General features: G+C 43.5%; 1 protein-coding gene across 1 annotated transcript; it reads right to left on the bottom strand.

Moving 5' to 3' along the window:
• Window positions 1-107: 107 nt before the first annotated feature.
• On the bottom strand, window positions 108-18,979 carry LOC124005022 (ion channel TACAN-like). The gene is made up of 12 exons (XM_046313863.1): window positions 18,705-18,979; window positions 18,353-18,471; window positions 18,115-18,234; window positions 17,903-17,962; window positions 17,599-17,694; window positions 16,637-16,726; window positions 16,040-16,105; window positions 7,537-7,598; window positions 7,198-7,290; window positions 7,023-7,087; window positions 1,315-1,383; window positions 108-1,014 (listed from the first exon to the last, which is right to left on the bottom strand). The coding sequence occupies exons 1-12, from the start codon at window positions 18,771-18,773 to the stop codon at window positions 898-900; spliced, it is 1,026 nt and encodes a 341-aa protein (XP_046169819.1). The 5' UTR covers window positions 18,774-18,979; the 3' UTR covers window positions 108-897.
• Window positions 18,980-20,083: the final 1,104 nt, after the last annotated feature.

Below are 20,083 nucleotides of genomic sequence, written 5' to 3'. Positions count from 1 at the left end.
ACTTTGAAGAATACACATTTTAAGAAATGGACTAGTCCATAAAGACATTACCTAATGACGTGCACATATAACTGGAATAGAACAACACAGATCACAGTGCAGTGGGCCAGGAGTCAAGGTTATGTAATCCACCCAATAGTACAAACTGTCTGCACATCCCTGAAACAAATTACCTTCAGTCATATTGAAGGTATCCTCGCATAATGAAAGATTAAGGCGGGTAGCCTAGTGGTTTGAGCATTAGACTAGTAACCGAAAGGTTGCAAGATCAAATCCCTAAACTGGGTTATACTGCCCCTGAACAAGGAAGTTAACCCACTGTTCCCCGGGTAGGCAGTCATTGTAAATATGAATTGGTTCTTAACTGTCTTGCCTAGTTAAATAAAGTGTATTTTGATTGTTGATAGTACCAAGAACAGATAGCAGTATAGCACAGACCTGTAACTTATGGGATGATATCCATGGAATCAATACATCTGTCAAGCCTTGTGGTATCTCTCTCACACACACACACACACACACACACACACACCTGAAGATGGGGTATGAGATAGGTCCACAGTATATCATTTATTATTTTAGCAATAAGAGGCCATGTTATTGCACAATCACACTGTGACTATTCTGCTGTCCTTTTAATTTAGTAGAAATTATTCTGAAATGTCTAAGTCACACCATAAACTGCTGTGCTATTATTATATTGAGCAGAAACTATCTTTATATTTATCCAAATCACAAATCTATACAGTAGCAACCCCAAAGCAACCAAAGTTGGGGATCATTGAATACTGCCCATGATCCTCTGTCACTAGTAAATGAGCCATGATTATAGAAATGTTCCGGAGAAGCTCCTATAGGATGAACCAGCGGATGCAGTTTCTGTGTATCCTCTTCATCTCACTGACCCTTGGGTTTTGCCTGGTCCTTGCTCTTGAGCTTGGTGTGGACTACTGCAACAGTAGTGACGAAGTTGCCCATGAACAGCATGAGGAAAGAGATTCCACACATTGAGACCTAGAATGACACCAGAAATTGTGAATACTGGCATAAGATGGGGAAGACAGCTTTTTTATAATTATATAATAGAAAACTGCATGGCTTGTTGTCTGCTTTAATGGATGGGAGACTATAATCTAAAGGGCGTAATACGTTTAATAAATAAATCAACATTTTATGTACAAGCCCCATGCCCTGTTCACACATTAACATTGCTAAGACATGAGGCCCTCTTTATCATTATCAACTGAATCACTTTAGGGGGTGAATGGAGCAAAGAATATGTCTATCAGGAAAGCTGTTTGGGGGCACACTGACCTGCCACTCTTGACAGTCTGGGAGCCGAGCCATCCTGAACAGAGAGAGTCCGTTGTAGAGTTGCCAAAACTGCAACACAAAACATCACGTTACACACACATTAAGTAATACACACGTATGCACGCAGACACACACACACACACAATACCAAGTGCTAGGTCAACAAAATGTTCAGGGCAGACCTGGGTTCAAATATTTGAAAAATACTTGATAAAAATAGTTTGAACACATGCTTGAGCCTGCCTGGAGTTCCCAATGGGCAGGGTTAGCAGTTTTAGGACCTTTCTATTTGTTTATTAAGCCAGGCAAGTTAACAGGCACAGATAAAGTATTTGAAATAATTATTTCAAGTTTGAAACCCAGGTCTGGTTCAGGAGCCACTAAAATATGATAAAGCATAATTCTACAATATGACTGAAGATTTACAGTGCCTTCAGAAAGTATTCACAGCCCTTGACTTTTTCCAAATGTTGTTGTGTTGCAGCCGGAATTTAAAATGGATTAAATTGAGACTTTGTGTCACAATACCCCATAATGTCAAAGTGGAATTCTGTTTGAAGAAAATGTTAAAATCATGAGTAAATTCAACTGAAATGTCTTGAGTCAATAAGTATTGAACCCCTTTCTTATGGCAAGCCTAAATAAGTTCAGGCGTTAAACTGTGCTTAACAAATCACAGAATAAGTTGCATGGACTTATTCTGCGTTAAAGAAAATAATGAAAACCACTATTAATGAATAACTACCCCATCTCTGTACCACACACATACAAATATCTAATTCGAGCAGTGAATTTCAAGCACAGATTCCGCCACAAAGACCAGGGAGGTTTTTCAATGCCTTGCAAAGAAGGGCACCAATTGGTAGATGTGTAAAAAAAAAAAAAAAAGAAGCCCTTTGAGCATTGTGAAGTTATTAATTAGGCTTGGGATGGTGAATCAATACACCCAGTCACTATAAAGATACCTTCCTAACTCAGTTGCCGGAGAGGAAGGAAACTGCTCAACGATTTCACCATGGCAATGGTTGTGATATGAGAAAACTGAGGATGGAACAACAACATTGTAGTTACTCCACAATACTAACCTAAATGACAGAGTGAAAAGTCTGTACATAATAAACATTTTCAAAAACACGCATCCTGTTTGCAACAAGGAACTTAAGTAATGCTGCAAAAAAATTAGACGAAGAAATCAACTTTTTGTCCTGAATACAAAGCGTTATGTTTGGGCAAATCCAACACAAAACATCACTGAGTACCATTCTTCATATTTCTTCATAGGCAAAATCTTAGAAGAAAACCTGCTTCAGTCTTCTTTACAACAGACACTGGGAGACGAATAATCACCTTTCAGCAGGACAATAACCTAAAACACAAGGCCAAATCTACACTGGATGACGTTAAATGTAAAAATCATAAAAAATCTTACCAAGATGACTTTAAAGTTTCCTGAGTGGCGTAGTTACAGTTGTAACTAAAAATCAGCTTGAAAATCTATGGCAAACCTTAAACATGTCTTTGTTTAGCAATGATCAACAAGCAACTTAACAGAGCTTGAATAATTCTTTAAAGAATAATGGGCAAATATTGTACAATCCTGGTGTGCAAAGCTCTTAGACGCTTACCTGTCACACCCTGATCTGTTTCACCTGTCTTTGTGCTTGTCTCCACCCCCTCCAGGTGTTGCCCATCTTCCCCATTATCCCAAGTGTATTTATACCCATGTTCCCTGTTCTGTTGCCAGTTCGTCTTGTCAAGCTTACCAGCGTGTTTTTCCAAGTACTCCTAGTTCTGACCTCTTGCCTGTCCTGAGACTAAGCCCGCCTGCCCTGACCTCCATTTGGAACTCTGACCTGGTTTATTAACTTTTGCCTGTCCTCAACCTTTTGCCTGCCCCTTGTTGTTCAATTAATATCAGAGACTCGAACTGTCTGCCTCCTGTGTCTGCATCTGGGTCTGTGTCACTATACTTACCCAAAAAGAGCCACAGTTGTAATTACTGCCAAATATGTTTCTAATGCTTTGTCTTAGGGGGGTGAATACTTGCTGCCCTATGTACATAGTCATTGAACACTGGTAACTTTAATAATGTTTGCACACAGTTTTACCCTCTTCATATGTACAGTGGGGCAAAAAAGTATTTAGTCAGCCACCAATTGTGCAAGTTCTCCCACTTAAAAAGATGAGAGGCCTGTAATTTATCATAGGTACACTTCAACTATGACAGACAAAATGAAAAAAAAATCCAGAAAATCACAGTGTAGGATTTTTAATTAATTAATTTTCAAATTATGGTGGAAAATAAGTATTTGAGCACCTACAAACAAGCAAGATTTCTGGCTCTCACAGACCTGTAACTTCTTCTTTAAGAGGCTCCTCTGTCCTCCACTCGTTACCTGTATTAATGGCACCTGTTTGAATTTGTTATCAGTATAAAAGACACCTGTCCACAACCTCAAACAGTCACACTCCAAACTCCACTATGGCCAAGACCAAAGAGCTGTCAAAGAACACCAGAAACAAATTTGTAGACCTGCACCAGGCTGGGAAGACTGAATCAGCAATAGGTAAGCAGCTTGGTTTGAAGAAATCAACTGTGGGAGCAATTATTAGGAAATGGAAGACATACAAGACCACTGATAATCTCATTCGATCTGGGGCTCCACGGAAGATCTCACCCAAAAATCCCAGAACCACACGGGGGGACCTAGTGAACGACCTGCAGAGAGCTGGGACCAAAGTAACAAAGCCTACCATCAGTAACAGACTACGCCGCCAGGGACTCAAATACTGCAGTGCCAGACGTGTCCCCCTGCTTAAGCCAGTACATGTCCAGGCCCATCTGAAGTTTGCTAGAGAGCATTTGGATGATCCAGAAGAAGATTGGGAGAATGTCATATGGTCAGAAGAAACCAAAATATAAGTTTTTGGTAAAAACTCAACTCGTCGTGTTTGGAGGACAAAGAATGCTGAGTTGCATCCAAATAACACCATACCTACTGTGAAGCATGGGGGTGGAAACATCATGCTTTGGAGCTGTTTTTCTGCAAAGGGACCAGGACGACTGATCCGTGTATAGGAAAGAATGAATGGGGCCATGTATTGTGAGATTTTGAGTGAAAACCTCCTTCCATCAGCAAGGGCATTGAAGATGAAACATGGCTGGGTCTTTCAGCATGACAATGATCCCAAACACACCGCCCGGGCAACGAAGGAGTGGCTTCGTAAGAGGCATTTCAAGGTCCTCGAGTGGCCTAGCCAGTCTCCAGATCTCAACTCCATAGAAAATCTTTGGAGGGAGTTGAAAGTTCGTGTTGCCCAGCAACAGCCCCACAACAGCACTGCTCTAGAGGAGATCTGCATGGAGGAATGGGCCAAAATACCAGCAACAGTGTGTGAAAACCTTGTGAAGACTTACAGAAAACGTTTGACCTCTGTCATTGCCAACAAAGGGTATATAACAAAGTATTGAGAAACTTTTGTTATTGACCAAATACTTATTTTCCACCATAATTTGCAAATAAATAAATTAATAATCCTACAATGTGATTTTCTGGATTTTTTTTCTTCTCATTTTGTCTGTCATAGTTGAAGTGTACCTATGATGAAAATTACAGGCCTCTCTCATCTTTTTAGCAAGGATCGGACCAAGCTGCGGCGTGGTAAGTGTCCATCGTTGTTTATTTAAAAACATGAACTGAACACTCAATGAATACAAAACAATAAATGTAAACAATAAACGTGAACGAATCCGAAACAGTGCCGTGTGGCGAACAGACACGGAAACAATCACCCACAGAACAACAGTGAAACCCAGGCTCCCTAAGTATGATTCTCAATCAGAGACAACTAACGACACCTGCCTCTGATTGAGAACCATACTAGGCCGAACACAGAAAACCAACCTAGAAACACAAAACATAGAATGCCCACCCAACTCACGTCCTGACCAAATAAAAAAACTAACACAAGAACTAGGGTCAGAACATGACATATACTATATTCTAGTCAAGGCTCATCCTATATAACTACTGCTGTACACATCTTTTCTATTCATATATTGCCTATAATGTCTATACATACACATCATACGCATACAATTGAAGTCGGAAGTTTACATACACTTAGTCATTAAAACTCGTTTTTCAACCACTCCACAAATTTCTTGTCAACAAACTATAGTGTTGGCAAGTCGGTTAGGACATCTACTTTGTGCATGACACCAGTACATTTTCCAACAATTGTTTACAGACAGATTATTTCACTTATAACTCACTGTATCACAATCTTTATCTTTCACAGTATCCTTATCCACAGTAGAACAAGTCCAATATCGACATAAGCTGAAAGGCCACTCAGCAAGGAAGAAGCCACTGCTCCAAAACCGCCATAAAAAGCCAGACTACGGTTTGCAACTGCACATGGGGACAAAGATTGAACTTTTTGGAGAAATGTCCTCTGGTCTTATGAAACAAAAATAGAACTGTTAATGACCATCGTTGTGTTTGTAGGAAAAAGGGGGAGGCTTGCAAGCCGAAGAATACCATCCCAACCATGAAGCACGGGGGTGACAGCATCATGTTATGGGGGAGCTTTGCTGCAGGATGGACTGGTGCACATCACAAAATAGATGGCATCATGGAGGACGGAAAATTACGTGGATATATTGAAGCAACATCTCAAGACATCAGTCAGGAAGTTCAAGCTTGGTCACAAATGGGTCTTCCAAATGGACAATGACCCCAAGCATACTTCCAAAGTTGTGGCAAAATAGCTGAAAGACAACCAAGTCAAGGTATTGGAGTGCCATCACAAAACCCCTACCTCAATCCTATAGACAATTTGTGGGCAGAACTGTAAAAGTGTGTGCGAGCAAGGAGGCCTACAAACCTGACTCAGTTACACCAGCTCTGTCAGGAGGAATTGGCCAAAATTCACCCAACTTATTGCGGGAAGCTTGTGGAAGGCTACCCGACACGTTTCACCCAAGTTAAACAATTTAAAGGCAATGCTACCAAACACTAATTGAATGTATGTAAACTTCTGATCCACTGGGAATGTGATGAAAGAAATAAAAGCTTAAATAAATCACTCTCAACTATTATTCTGACATTTCACATTCTTAAAATGAAGTGGTGATCTTTACTAGGATTAAATGTCAGGAATTGTGAAAAACAATGTATTTGGCTAAGGTGTATGTAAACTTCCGACTTCAACTGTATATATTTATATTCTGGACTCTAACATTGCTCATCCTCATCCTCATAATTATTCCTTTTTTATTTTGGGGATTTGTGCATATTGTGTTGTTAGGTATTACTGCATTGTTGGAGCTAGAAACACAATTTTGCTGCACCTGCGATAACATCTGCAAAATATGTGTACGTGACCAATAACATTTGATTTATATAATCAAGATGTGTTTTATTTTACATTTTTATAAATGTTCACATTTTTGTGTGTAGATTTACCAAAAATGACAATGAAATCCATTTTAATCCCACTTTGTAAAACAACAAAATGTTGAGAAAAGTCAAGGGGTGTGATTACATTTTGTAGGCACTGTATGTGTGATTTATTATGCAATCTCTATGCAACAACAAAGTAGCCTCAGTGTGACTCAGCATTACATATGTGACAAAGCAAACTAACTCCAGATCAACTAATGCTGAGCTGAGAGGAATCACACAGCCAGATCGCATACTCACATGACCAAAAAACAGGAAGGGCAGAAGAAATGTCAGCCCTTGCCACATCCAGGACTGAAATCCTTCTAAAAGATAGATGGACACAGCGTAGACGTAAACAAATGTATCTCAAATGTATCTGTAACTATGTAGCTATAACATGGAGGGTCATTGTAATTATTACATTGTGTCTCACCCACAGTCAGGTCCATGTTGTGTCTTTCTCCCAGGGTTCTTAGTCTGTACAGACAGCCGCTCTGATAGTAGTACTGCATACAGTGAACGATGCCTGTGACACACACACACACACACACACACACACACACACACACACACACACACACACACACACACACACACACACACACACACACACACACACACACACACACACACACACACACACACACACACACACACACACACACACACACACACACACACACACACACAAAGAAGTGGTTGACATTTTTTTTAAACTAGACAATTGTTGTAACACTAATGTATTCCTTGTTTTTTAAGTACGAAAGCTTACTTTGATACAAAGAGTAGGCGAGGAATTGGTTCCTGAAATTCTGGTACAGGTATCCATCAGGCCTAAGAGACATCAGACAATGACTTTTAAATACAGTGCACTATATTGTATACTGTATACTGTTGAACTTCACCTCCTAACAGTTTAATACAGGATCATCTTTATATTGCTAATGCTCACCTACAAAGCACTCAATGGACTGGCACCCACATACCTTACTGTCATCCTGCATCCCTACTCTCCCACCTGTTCACTGCACTCCTCGGACGCTGGCCTCCTCACCATCCTTCACACCACGCTCCTCTCCATGGGAGACCAGGCTTTTAGAACTGTAGTTCCCCAACTCTGGAACTCCCTCGCCACGTCAGGACCCCACAATCCATACACCTATCCACACCTTCACACAGGCTTACTCAGATTCTCTGTTGTCTTAGCTTTTATCTTCTGTCTAGTTCACTTCCCTGGTCAGTCTGTCCTTGTGTTTAGTGCACTTTTATATACAGTACCAGTCAAAAGTTTGGACATAACTATTCATTCACAGGTTTTTCTTCATTTTGACTACTTTCTACATTGTAGAATAATAGTGAAGACATCAAAACTATGAAATAACACATATGCAATCATGTAGTAGCCAAAAAAGTGTTAAACAAATCAAAATATATTTTATAATTGAGATTCTTCAAAGTAGCCACCCTTTGCCTTGATGACAGCTTTGCACACTCTTGGCATTCTATCAACCAGCTTCCTGAGGTAGTCACCTGGAATGCATTTCATTTAACAGGTGTGCCTTGTTAAAAGTTAATTTGTGGCAAGGTAGTGGTGGTATACAGAAGATAACCCTGGACCAAGTCCATATTATGGCAAGAACAGCTCAAATAAGCAAAGAGAAAAAACAGTCCATCATTACTTTAAGACATGAAGGTCAGTAAAAAAAAATCAAGTGCATGTAACGGCGTTCTTTGTTTGTGGAAAGAGAGTCGGACCGAAATGCAGCGTGGTAGTTACTCATGACTTTAATGAATGAAGAGCGAAACATGAAATAACTTATAATATAATAATATATAATAATATATGCCATTTAGCAGACGCTTTTATCCAAAGCGACTTACAGTCATGTGTGCATACATTCTACGTATGGGTGGTCCCGGGGATCGAACCCACTACCCTGGCGTTACAAGCGCCATGCTCTACCAACTGAGCTACAGAAGGACCACATATACAAAACAACAAACGGAACGTGAAACCTTAATACAGCCTATCTGGTGAACACTACACAGAGACAGGAACAATCACCCACGAAATACAAAGCGAAACCAGGCTACCTAAATACGGTTCCCAATCAGAGACAACGAGAATCACCTGACTCTGATTGAGAACCGCCTCAGGCAGCCAAGCCCATACAACACCCCTACTCAGCCACAATCCCAGTAATACAAAAACCCCAATACGAAATACAACAACATAAACCAAATAATAAACGAAAACACAAAATACTAAGACCAAGGCGTGACAGTGCAGTCGCAAAAACCATGAAGCGCTATGATGAAACTGGCTCTTATGAGGCCCGCCACAGGAATGGAAGACCTAGACTTACCTCTGCTGAAGAGGACAAGTTCATTAGAGTTAACTGCACCTCAGATTGCAGCTCAGAGTTCAAGTAACATAAACATCTCAACATCAACTATTCAGAGGAGGCTGCGTGAATCAGGCCTTCATGGTCGAATTACTGCAAATAAACCACTACTAAAGGACACCAATAAGAAGAAACTTGTTTGGGCCAAGAAACACGAGCAATAGACATTAGGCCGGTGGAAATCTGTCCTTTGGTCTGATGAGTCCAAATTTGATATTTTTGGTTCTAACCGCCATGTCTTTGTGAGATGCAGAGTAGGTGAATGGATGATCTCTGCATGTGTGGTTCCCACCCTGAAGCATGGAGGAGGAGGTGTGATGGTGTGGGGGTGCTTTTCTGGTGACACTGTCAGTGTCAATTTATATAGAATTCAAGGCACACTTAACCAGCATGGCTACCACAGCATTCTGCAGCGATAAGCTGTCCCATCTGGTTTGCACTTAGTGGGACGATTATTTGTTTTTCCATAGGACAATGACCCAACACACCTCCAGGGTGTTTAAGGGCTATTTGACCAAGAAGGATAGTGATTGAGTGCTGCATCAGATGACCTGGCCTCCACAATCACCTGATGTCATGTTTTGTCATTTATTATCTTGTCTTGTCCCTGTGCTTCCCATTCTATTCGTTTCCCTCTGCTGGTCTTATTAGGTTCTTTCCCTCTTTCTATCCCTCTCTCTCCCCCTCCCTCTCTCACTCTCTCGCTCTCTCTTCTCTCTATCGTTCCGTTCCTGCTCCCAGCTGTTCCTATTCCCCTAATCAATCATTTAGTCTTCCCACACCTGTTCCCGATCCTTTCCCCTGATTAGAGTCCCTATTTCTTCCTTTGTGTTCCGTTCCTGTCCTGTCGGTTCCTTGTCTAGAATTCACCGTGCTGTGTTTGTGTATCGCCCTGTCGTGTCGTGTTTTCCTCAGATGCTGCGTGGTGAGCAGGTGTCTGAGTCTGTCTGGTTCAAGTGCCTTCCCGAGGCAACCTGCTGTTCACCTGCTGTTCAAGATCGAGTCTCCAGTTTGTCCTCGTCATTTCGAGTGAAAGTTGTGTTTTTTTGTTTGTAATTACTTTACTGGATTAAAGACTCTGTTTTCGCCAAGTCGCTTTTGGGTCCTCTTTCACCTGCATGACAGAAGGAACCGACCAAGGAATGGACCCAGCGACTTCAGACGCTCGTTACACTGCCGTCGAGATCCAAGGAGCCATGCTCGGCAGACACGAGCAGGAATTGTCTGCTGCTCGCCATGCCGTGGAGAACCTGGCCGCTCAGGTTTCCGACCTCTCGAGACAGTTCCAGAGTCTATGTCTCGTGCCACCTGTTACTTCCTGGCCTGCCGAGCCTCCAGAACCTAGGGTTAATAACCCACCTTGCTACTCCGGGCAGCCCACTGAGTGCCGCTCCTTTCTCACGCAGTGTGAGATTGTGTTCTCTCTCCAACCCAACACATACTCTAGAGAGAGAGCTCGGGTTGCTTACGTCATTTCACTCCTTACTGGCCGGGCTCGAGAATGGGGCACAGCTATCTGGGAGGCAAGGGCTGATTGCTCTAACAAGTTCCAGAACTTTAAAGAGGAGATGATTCGGGTTTTTGACCGTTCAGTTTTTGGTAGGGAGGCTTCTAGGGCCCTGGCTTCCTTATGCCAAGGTGAACGGTCCATAACGGATTATTCTATTGAGTTTCGCACTCTTGCTGCCTCTAGTGAGTGGAACGAGCCGGCGCTGCTCGCTCGTTTTCTGGAGGGACTCCACGCAGTGGTTAAGGATGAGATTCTCTCCCGGGAGGTTCCTTCAGATGTGGACTCTTTGATTGCTCTCGCCATCCGCATAGAACGACGGGTAGATCTTCGTCACCGGGCTCGTGGAAGAGAGCTCGCATCAACGGTGTTTCCCTGCTCCGCATCGCAACCATCTCCCTCCTCTGGCTCAGAGTCTGAGCCCATGCAGCTGGGAGGGATTCGCATCTCGACTAAGGAGAGGGAACGGAGGATCACCAACCGCCTGTGCCTCTATTGCGGAGTTGCTGGACATTTTGTTAATTCATGTCCAGTAAAAGCCAGAGCTCATCTGTAAGCGGAGGGCTACAGGTGAGCGCAACTACTCAAGTCTCTCCATCAAGATCCTGTACTACTTTGTCGGTCCATCTACGCTGGACCGGTTCGGGTGCTACATGTAGTGCCTTGATAGACTCTGGGGCTGAGGGTTGTTTCATGGACGAAGCATGGGTTCGGAAACATGACATTCCTTTCAGAGAGTTAGATAAGCCTACGCCCATGTTCGCCTTAGATGGTAGTCATCTTCCCAGTATCAGATTTGAGACACTACCTTTAACCCTCACAGTATCTGGTAACCACAGTGAGACTATTTCTTTTTGATTTTTCGTTCTCCGTTTACACCTGTTGTTTTGGGTCATCCCTGGCTAGTATGTCATAATCCTTCTATTAATTGGTCTAGTAATTCTATCCTATCCTGGAACGTTTCTTGTCATGTGAAGTGTTTAATGTCTGCCATCCCTCCCGTTTCTTCTGTCCCTACTTCTCAGGAGGAACCTGGCGATTTGACAGGAGTGCCGGAGGAATATCATGATCTGCGCACGGTCTTCAGTCGGTCCCGAGCCAACTCCCTTCCTCCTCACCGGTCGTATGATTGTAGTATTGATCTCCTTCCGGGGACCACTCCTCCTCGGGGTAGACTATACTCTCTGTCGGCTCCCGAACGTAAGGCTCTTGAGGATTATTTGTCTGTGTCTCTTGACGCCGGTACCATAGTGCCTTCTTCCTCTCCGGCCGGGGCGGGGTTCTTTTTTGTTAAGAAGAAGGACGGTACTCTGCGCCCCTGCGTGGATTATCGAGGGCTGAATGACATAACGGTTAAGAATCGTTATCCGCTTCCCCTTATGTCATCAGCCTTCGAGATTCTGCAGGGAGCCAGGTGCTTTACTAAGTTGGACCTTCGTAACGCTTACCATCTCGTGCGCATCAGAGAGGGGGACGAGTGGAAAACGGCGTTTAACACTCCGTTAGGGCATTTTGAGTACCGGGTTCTGCCGTTTGGTCTCGCCAATGCGCCAGCTGTTTTTCAGGCATTAGTTAATGATGTTCTGAGAGACATGCTGAACATCTTTGTTTTTGTCTATCTTGACGATATCCTGATTTTTTCTCCGTCACTCGAGATTCATGTTCAGCACGTTCGACGTGTTCTACAGCGCCTTTTAGAGAATTGTCTCTACGTAAAGTCTGAGAAGTGCTCTTTTCATGTCTCCTCCGTTACTTTTCTCGGTTCCGTTATTTCCGCTGAAGGCATTCAGATGGATTCCGCTAAGGTCCAAGCTGTCAGTGATTGGCCCGTTCCAAGGTCACGTGTCGAGTTGCAGCGCTTTTTAGGTTTCGCTAATTTCTATCGGCGTTTCATTCGTAATTTCGGTCAAGTTGCTGCCCCTCTCACAGCTCTTACTTCTGTCAAGACGTGTTTTAAGTGGTCCGGTTCCGCCCAGGGAGCTTTTGATCTTCTAAAAGAACGTTTTACGTCCGCTCCTATCCTCGTTACTCCTGACGTCACTAGACAATTCATTGTCGAGGTTGACGCTTCAGAGGTAGGCGTGGGAGCCATTCTATCCCAGCGCTTCCAGTCTGACGATAAGGTTCATCCTTGCGCTTATTTTTCTCATCGCCTGTCGCCATCTGAGCGCAACTATGATGTGGGTAACCGTGAACTGCTCGCCATCCGCTTAGCCCTAGGCGAATGGCGACAGTGGTTGGAGGGGGCGACCGTTCCTTTTGTCGTTTGGACAGACCATAAGAACCTTGAGTACATCCGTTCTGCCAAACGACTTAATGCCCGTCAAGCTCGTTGGGCGTTGTTTTTCGCTCGTTTCGAGTTTGTGATTTCTTACCATCCGGGTAGCAAGAACACCAAGCCTGATGCCTTATCCCGTCTGTTTAGTTCTTCTGTGGCTTCTACTGATCCCGAGGGGATTCTTCCTTATGGGCGTGTTGTCGGGTTAACAGTCTGGGGAATTGAAAGACAGGTTAAGCAAGCACTCACGCACACTGCGTCGCCGCGCGCTTGTCCTAGTAACCTCCTTTTCGTTCCTGTTTCCACTCGTCTGGCTGTTCTTCAGTGGGCTCACTCTGCCAAGTTAGCTGGTCATCCCGGTGTTCGAGGCACTCTTGCGTCTATTCGCCAGCGCTTTTGGTGGCCGACTCAGGAGCGTGACACGCGCCGTTTCGTGGCTGCTTGTTCGGACTGCGCGCAGACTAAGTCGGGTAACTCTCCTCCTGCCGGTCGTCTCAGACCGCTCCCCATTCCTTCTCGACCATGGTCTCACATCGCCCTAGACTTCATTACCGGTCTGCCTTTGTCTGCGGGGAAGACTGTGATTCTTACGGTTGTCGATAGGTTCTCTAAGGCGGCACATTTCATTCCCCTCGCTAAACTTCCTTCCGCTAAGGAGACGGCACAAATCATTATCGAGAATGTATTCAGAATTCATGGCCTCCCGTTAGACGCCGTTTCAGACAGAGGTCCGCAATTCACGTCACAGTTTTGGAGGGAGTTCTGTCGTTTGATTGGTGCGTCCGTCAGTCTCTCTTCCGGGTTTCATCCCCAGTCTAACGGTCAAGCAGAGAGGGCCAATCAGACGATTGGTCGCATACTACGCAGCCTTTCTTTCAGAAACCCTGCGTCTTGGGCAGAACAGCTCCCTGGGCAGAATACGCTCACAATTCGCTTCCTTCGTCTGCTACCGGGTTATCTCCGTTTCAGAGTAGTCTGGGTTACCAGCCTCCTCTGTTCTCATCCCAGCTTGCCGAGTCCAGCGTTCCCTCCGCTCAAGCGTTTGTCCAACGTTGTGAGCGCACCTGGAGGAGGGTGAGGTCTGCACTTTGCCGTTACAGGGCACAGACTGTGAGAGCCGCCAATAAACGCAGGATTAAGAGTCCAAGGTATTGTTGCGGCCAGAGAGTGTGGCTTTCCACTCGCAACCTTCCTCTTACGACAGCTTCTCGTAAGTTGACTCCGCGGTTCATTGGTCCGTTCCGTGTCTCCCAGGTCGTCAATCCTGTCGCTGTGCGACTGCTTCTTCCGCGACATCTTCGTCGCGTCCATCCTGTCTTCCATGTCTCCTGTGTCAAGCCCTTTCTTCGCACCCCCGTTCGTCTTCCCTCCCCCCTCCCGTCCTTGTCGAGAGCGCACCTATTTACAAGGTACATAAGATCATGGACATGCGTTCTCGGGGACGGGGTCACCAATACTTAGTGGATTGGGAGGGTTACGGTCCTGAGGAGAGGAGTTGGGTTCCGTCTCGGGACGTGCTGGACCGTTCACTCATTGATGATTTCCTTCGTTGCCGCCAGGATTCCTCCTCGAGTGCGCCAGGAGGCGCTCGGTGAGTGGGGGTACTGTCATGTTTTGTCATTTATTATCTTGTCTTGTCCCTGTGCTTCCCATTCTATTCGTTTCCCTCTGCTGGTCTTATTAGGTTCTTTCCCTCTTTCTATCCCTCTCTCTCCCCCTCCCTCTCTCACTCTCTCGCTCTCTCTTCTCTCTATCGTTCCGTTCCTGCTCCCAGCTGTTCCTATTCCCCTAATCAATCATTTAGTCTTCCCACACCTGTTCCCGATCCTTTCCCCTGATTAGAGTCCCTATTTCTTCCTTTGTGTTCCGTTCCTGTCCTGTCGGTTCCTTGTCTAGAATTCACCGTGCTGTGTTTGTGTATCGCCCTGTCGTGTCGTGTTTTCCTCAGATGCTGCATGGTGAGCAGGTGTCTGAGTCTGTCTGGTTCAAGTGCCTTCCCGAGGCAACCTGCTGTTCACCTGCTGTTCAAGATCGAGTCTCCAGTTTGTCCTCGTCATTTCGAGTGAAAGTTGTGTTTTTTTGTTTGTAATTACTTCGCCAAGTCGCTTTTGGGTCCTCTTTCACCTGCATGACACCTGACCTCAACCCAATAGAGATGGTTTGGAATGAGTTGGACCGCAGATTGAAGGAAAAGCAGCATATGTGGGAACTCCTTCAAGACTGTTGGAAAAACATTCCATGTGAAGCTGGTTGAGAGAATGCTACTTTTGAAGTATCTAAAGTATCTAAAATCTAAAATATATTTAGATTTGTTTAACACTTTTTTGTAATCTGTTACTCCCCAGCCCTGCACTTTTTTGGTTTCTACATGATCACATATGTGTTATTTCATAGTTTTGATGCCTTCACTATTATTCTACAATGTAGAAAATAGTAAAAATAAAGAAAAACTCTTGAATGAGTAGGTGTGTCCAAACTACTTACTTATGTAATATGTGATTTTATTGCTTTATTTCCTACTCATTTCCTTGTGTATGTTAAGTGACTTTTGGGTGTTGTGAAAAGTGCGTACCCCTTTCCTGCAGTCAAATGACTAGATCGTCCTCTAGTGGCCTCATGGGTGGAATGTTAGTAATATTTTTCATAATTTCGTAATTAATAAACATGATTTAAATCAATTCAGTGTTTCTATGTCAAACGGTTTTGTTATATTTCAATCTTTTGTGATGTATATAAAGTGTAATATTGGGATGCAAACTCAAAATTGAATACACTTCAACTCTATATCTGACATGGTACAGGTGTCTTCTTTTTTTAAACCCATAGCCATGTGTGTGAGGTGTATACTTTTGTTTCAAAGTCGATTTGTTTAAGACTACCAAGAAACACTAAGTGTGACACTGATTTAGCCCACTGCAGTAAATTAACTTAAAATATTGACAAGGAATAGAAAATGCAAACTGGATTCTATTGTTTGCCATCTATCATACCAATGCTAGAAATGGAAACTGCCTATGAAAAAAACCTACAGTGTGGTTGGTGTGTGATCAACTATTTGCTACAAGTGCTTCCTGAGTTTGCTCACCATGTCAGCATGACTCCAGACAGAAAGGCTGAGACGTAATGGTGGAAAACCCACCAGCCTTTGATCCTGAAACATTAACCAAATACAACAAGAAAATAATCAGAATAGGCAAATATGAAGAGGGAGTACTTATATAAATGCATCATACTGTAGTAGTTACTATTTTATATATATATATATATATTTAACTTCTACCCAATTGGTAGTTACAGTCTTATCCCATCGCTGCAACTCCCGTACTGACTCAGGAGAGGTGAAGCCACACTGCTTCTTGAGACACTGCCCACTTAACCCGGAAGCCGGCCGCACCAATGTGTCAGAGGAAACACCGTACAACTGGCTTCCATGACAGCGTGCATGCTCCTGGCCCGCAACAGGAGTCCCTAGAGCTTTATGGGACAAGGACATCCTGGCCGGCCAAACCCTCCCCTAACCCAGACGACGCTGGGCCAATTGTGCGCCGCCTCATGGGTCTCGAACCCACCCGGGTCGGTCGGGAGGCAGTAGTTACTATTTTGCCAAAGTAATTTATTGTTGAGCAGTGTAAGAATGTATCATCTCTAGCCAGGGATTAGGTCTGAAGACTGACGGGCCTACCTGGACCCGTTGCTGATGAGGATGCTCTCCCGTACGGTGAGGGTGCAGTAGTACCACACCAGCAAGAAATTGAGGATTGCGTCAACAAATCTAGACAGGGTACAGACACACAAACAAACATGCGCGCACACAAACACACGCACGCACGCACGCACGCACGCACGCTCACACAGAGAGAGAGATTCAGGCACTAGACAGAGTTGAATGACATATGATTGCTTATGGGTACCTTCATGTGTGTGCAAAGTATTACTGTTCTCAGATTTTTTTATGAATAGATTTTATGTGTATTAAAATGGGTTTTGTTGCAAATCGCTATATAGCCATTGTTAAGGTGAAATGGAATGTTTGTATCTTGTATATTTGACTGTGATATGTGGTTGTCTCACCTAGCTATCTTAAGATAAATGCACTAATTGTAAGTCGCTCATTTTGGATAAGAGCATCTGCTAAATGACTAAAATGTAAAATGTAAGTATTGATCTTTTTTTTTACATTAAAAAAATATATATTGATGTCACAAATGTATAATTTGTATTTGTTCTTTATAAAAAAGTGTTGTTCTTTGTCACATTTGACTGTGTAAAACCTAGCATCACTAGTTATTTCTCAGTGTGAGGCAGATACAGTATATAGCGTTTTGCAACAAAATCATCAAGTGTGTCACACCCTGGCCATAGAGAGGCTTTTTATTCTCTATTTTGGTTAGGCCAGGGTGTGACTAGGGTGGGTATTCTATGTTCTTTTTTCTATGTTTTTGTATTTCTTTGTTTTTGGCCGGGTATGGTTCTCAATCAGGGATAGCTTTTTGTCGTTGTCTCTGATTGAGAACTATACTTAGGTAGCCTTTTACCACCTGTGTTTTGTGGGTAATGATTTTTTCCGTGTGTGTTTGTGTGCACCTCGGTTGCGTCACGGTCTTTGCTGTTTACCTGTTTGTGTTCATAGCTATTCAAGCTTACCTGTAGCTCACAAAGCAATAACACATGAAGGTGAATAGGAGCAGTATAACTGTGAGGTACAGCTTGAATTTCTCATATTCATCTTTGTAGGCAAATCTGAGGAGGAAGAAACATTTTTCTAATCATGCAAAGTCACACTGTTGCCATCTGTTGAAAGATGATTTATGATTTGTTAATTATCAGCTCCATCTGATGGGGACATTTGGAATAGAATGACAAATGGGTTTATGGTTCACTAGATAAGAAGTACAGTATGTTCAAATTTCTAAGAGTTAGCAAATCCATTGAAGTGGAAGCTACTTACTTTGACTGTTTGCTCAGAAGAGTCACGCTTACATTGCCCAGAACAAGATTGAGATACAACCTGTAGTTTGTGAGATGTGAATGAGAATTGTTTTATTTAACTGGCCATTGAAATGTATAAATCCTCAGAATAGGAAAACAGCCAACAACTCTTTCACATGTCCCTCCCCTGAGACCTGTGAAATAATGTTTTTAATATAGTGACACTCGTACCCATTTTTCTTTGGAAGGAAAGCCTCCATTTCAAAGAAAGTGTTGGATCTTGCTTTGATGTGCTCCTTGATTTCATCCAAGGTTTTTACATCCTCATCTGTCAGTCTCTCCTTATTGCATCTGTTTATAAAGGATGGATAGAGGGCCTTGAAAAATAGTGTTAGGGTGCATGAAACTGTTTAGAGAAGGAGAGCGAAGGTGTGTATGTGAGAGCGTGTATGCGTGTGCATTAACTTACTTCTTCATTAACTGAGACATGTCCTTAAGTCTACTCCGCTGGCGGGCGATAGACGAAGAGCAATTACTCTGCAGCTTGGAAACTTCCTCTAGTTTCTGCAAGTATAGCCGGTGGCTCTCCTAGTAGTAACAAAATTTTAAATATCACCATATCAGCATAGAAGATACTGACAATAATGTATAGCCTATTACATCTATTCTAATGATTCTTCCTTGATGAACCACTGTGATTACTGTATGTAACACTATGTAACTAAGTAAGCGTTTCAAGGTAGTCTACACCCGTTGTATACGGCGCATGTGACAAATAACATTTGATTTGATTTGTATTAGAATAGGTTCTGACATCTCACCTGAATCTGATGATACTCTTTCTCTAGACTTTCCCACTCTTGCAGTGCAGCTGTCAAACTTGGAGGCATATTTTCTAACTTTTGTGAGTTTCCCAATTGCTGAAATCTTTAGTGCCCTCCTGGAATTGTGTCCTCTGGCTGGTAGAAAGGCCTTCTGCTCAAAATCACAGGCAATGTCAATAGGGTCTTGCTGTTAAATCTACCAGAGAGCAGCTCGAGTCTATATGAACAAACTATGTTCCTGACAATGTAATGTGAAACGTTTTCAGGGAGTGTGTATTACGTGTCCACGGGCTGTTTATGGCAGGCAGTGAACTTTGACTTTGTTACAAATATGCTTGATTGACATGGACATTGTTCTCTGTTTTGGACAACAGTCCTAGTGCAGTGTAGACTGTAGTATTATCTAAAATAAGGACGCACGACAACGAGGTTCTAGCTCCAGCATGTTTACTAACCTAACCCTCGCATGTCATACATAGGTACGGATACCCCCAAGGAACATCCTACTACATCTTTCCCTTTCCCATGAACAAGAACTCAACATGCATAACCACTGAACCATAACTGAAATGCAATTTGGAAACCAGGGTTATTCTCTAACACGCTACTTCACATCCTGAAACAGTATGAACATTAACTTAGGAACAGTCTCTTTTTGCTGGGTATGGTCCCCAACAGTATGTTTTCTCTTCACGTAACATAGTCTTTCAGCCACTCTGGTGGCTTCACATCCCTTTTTTGGTGCGCTTGTGGCTCTGTGAGCATTATCTCTCCTTCACCCCCTCTAATGCATTTTCTGTGGCCTCAGTCTGTGTGGTTGGTAGATCTGGAAGAGCTCTGAGGTGTGTTCTGTTCCTTCCTACCTCTTCTGAGCCTGTGTCCACCACATAGGAGCGTGGGGCATCCTCTTTCCTCAGCACTATTATTGGTGTCTTTGAGTTTGTAATCCACACATGTTGACCTGCGGTCAGCTCTGGCCTCTCCGTGGCACGGTGTCTCCGAATAAAGTTTCCAGTTTGTGTTTTGTTTCAGCCATTTGTCCCTCTCAGCGAAGGCCTTCCTGTTAAGCTGAGCCAGCGAGACAGGCAATGGGGAAGGCAGCCTCCTGCCCATCAGGAGCTCGGCAGGCGACGGCCTATGATACAGTGGTGTAACTCTGTAAGCTAACAGAGCCCTGTATGGATCCTTGTTCTTTTTCAGCAGTTCCTTGACTGTTTTCACAGCTCTCTCTGCCTCACCATTACTCTGTGCATGGTAGGGGCTACAGGTCACGTGTGAAGTCATATTCTGCGGCAAAAACAGAAAAGGAGCTTGCAGAGAACTGGGGAGCGTTATCTGTAACCAGGACCTCAGCGACCCCTTGCCTGGAAAAAAAT

Source organism: Oncorhynchus gorbuscha, linkage group LG19 (genome assembly GCF_021184085.1).
Source record: "Oncorhynchus gorbuscha isolate QuinsamMale2020 ecotype Even-year linkage group LG19, OgorEven_v1.0, whole genome shotgun sequence".
Lineage (NCBI taxonomy): Eukaryota > Metazoa > Chordata > Actinopteri > Salmoniformes > Salmonidae > Oncorhynchus > Oncorhynchus gorbuscha.
The sequence above is the reverse complement of the archived record's forward strand: the minus strand, read 5'-3'. Positions and strand labels throughout refer to the sequence as shown.

Coding starts and splice junctions, on each gene's coding strand:
- LOC124005022 (XM_046313863.1), bottom strand. CDS start 18,773: ATGCCTCCAAGTTTGACAGCTGCACTGCAAGAGTGGGAAAGTCTAGAG. Junction 17,963..18,114: donor TTCCTTCCAAAGAAAAATGG/GTACGAGTGTCA, acceptor CACAAACTACAG/GTTGTATCTCAATCTTGTTC. Junction 17,695..17,902: donor CTTCTGAGCAAACAGTCAAA/GTAAGTAGCTTC, acceptor CTTCCTCCTCAG/ATTTGCCTACAAAGATGAAT.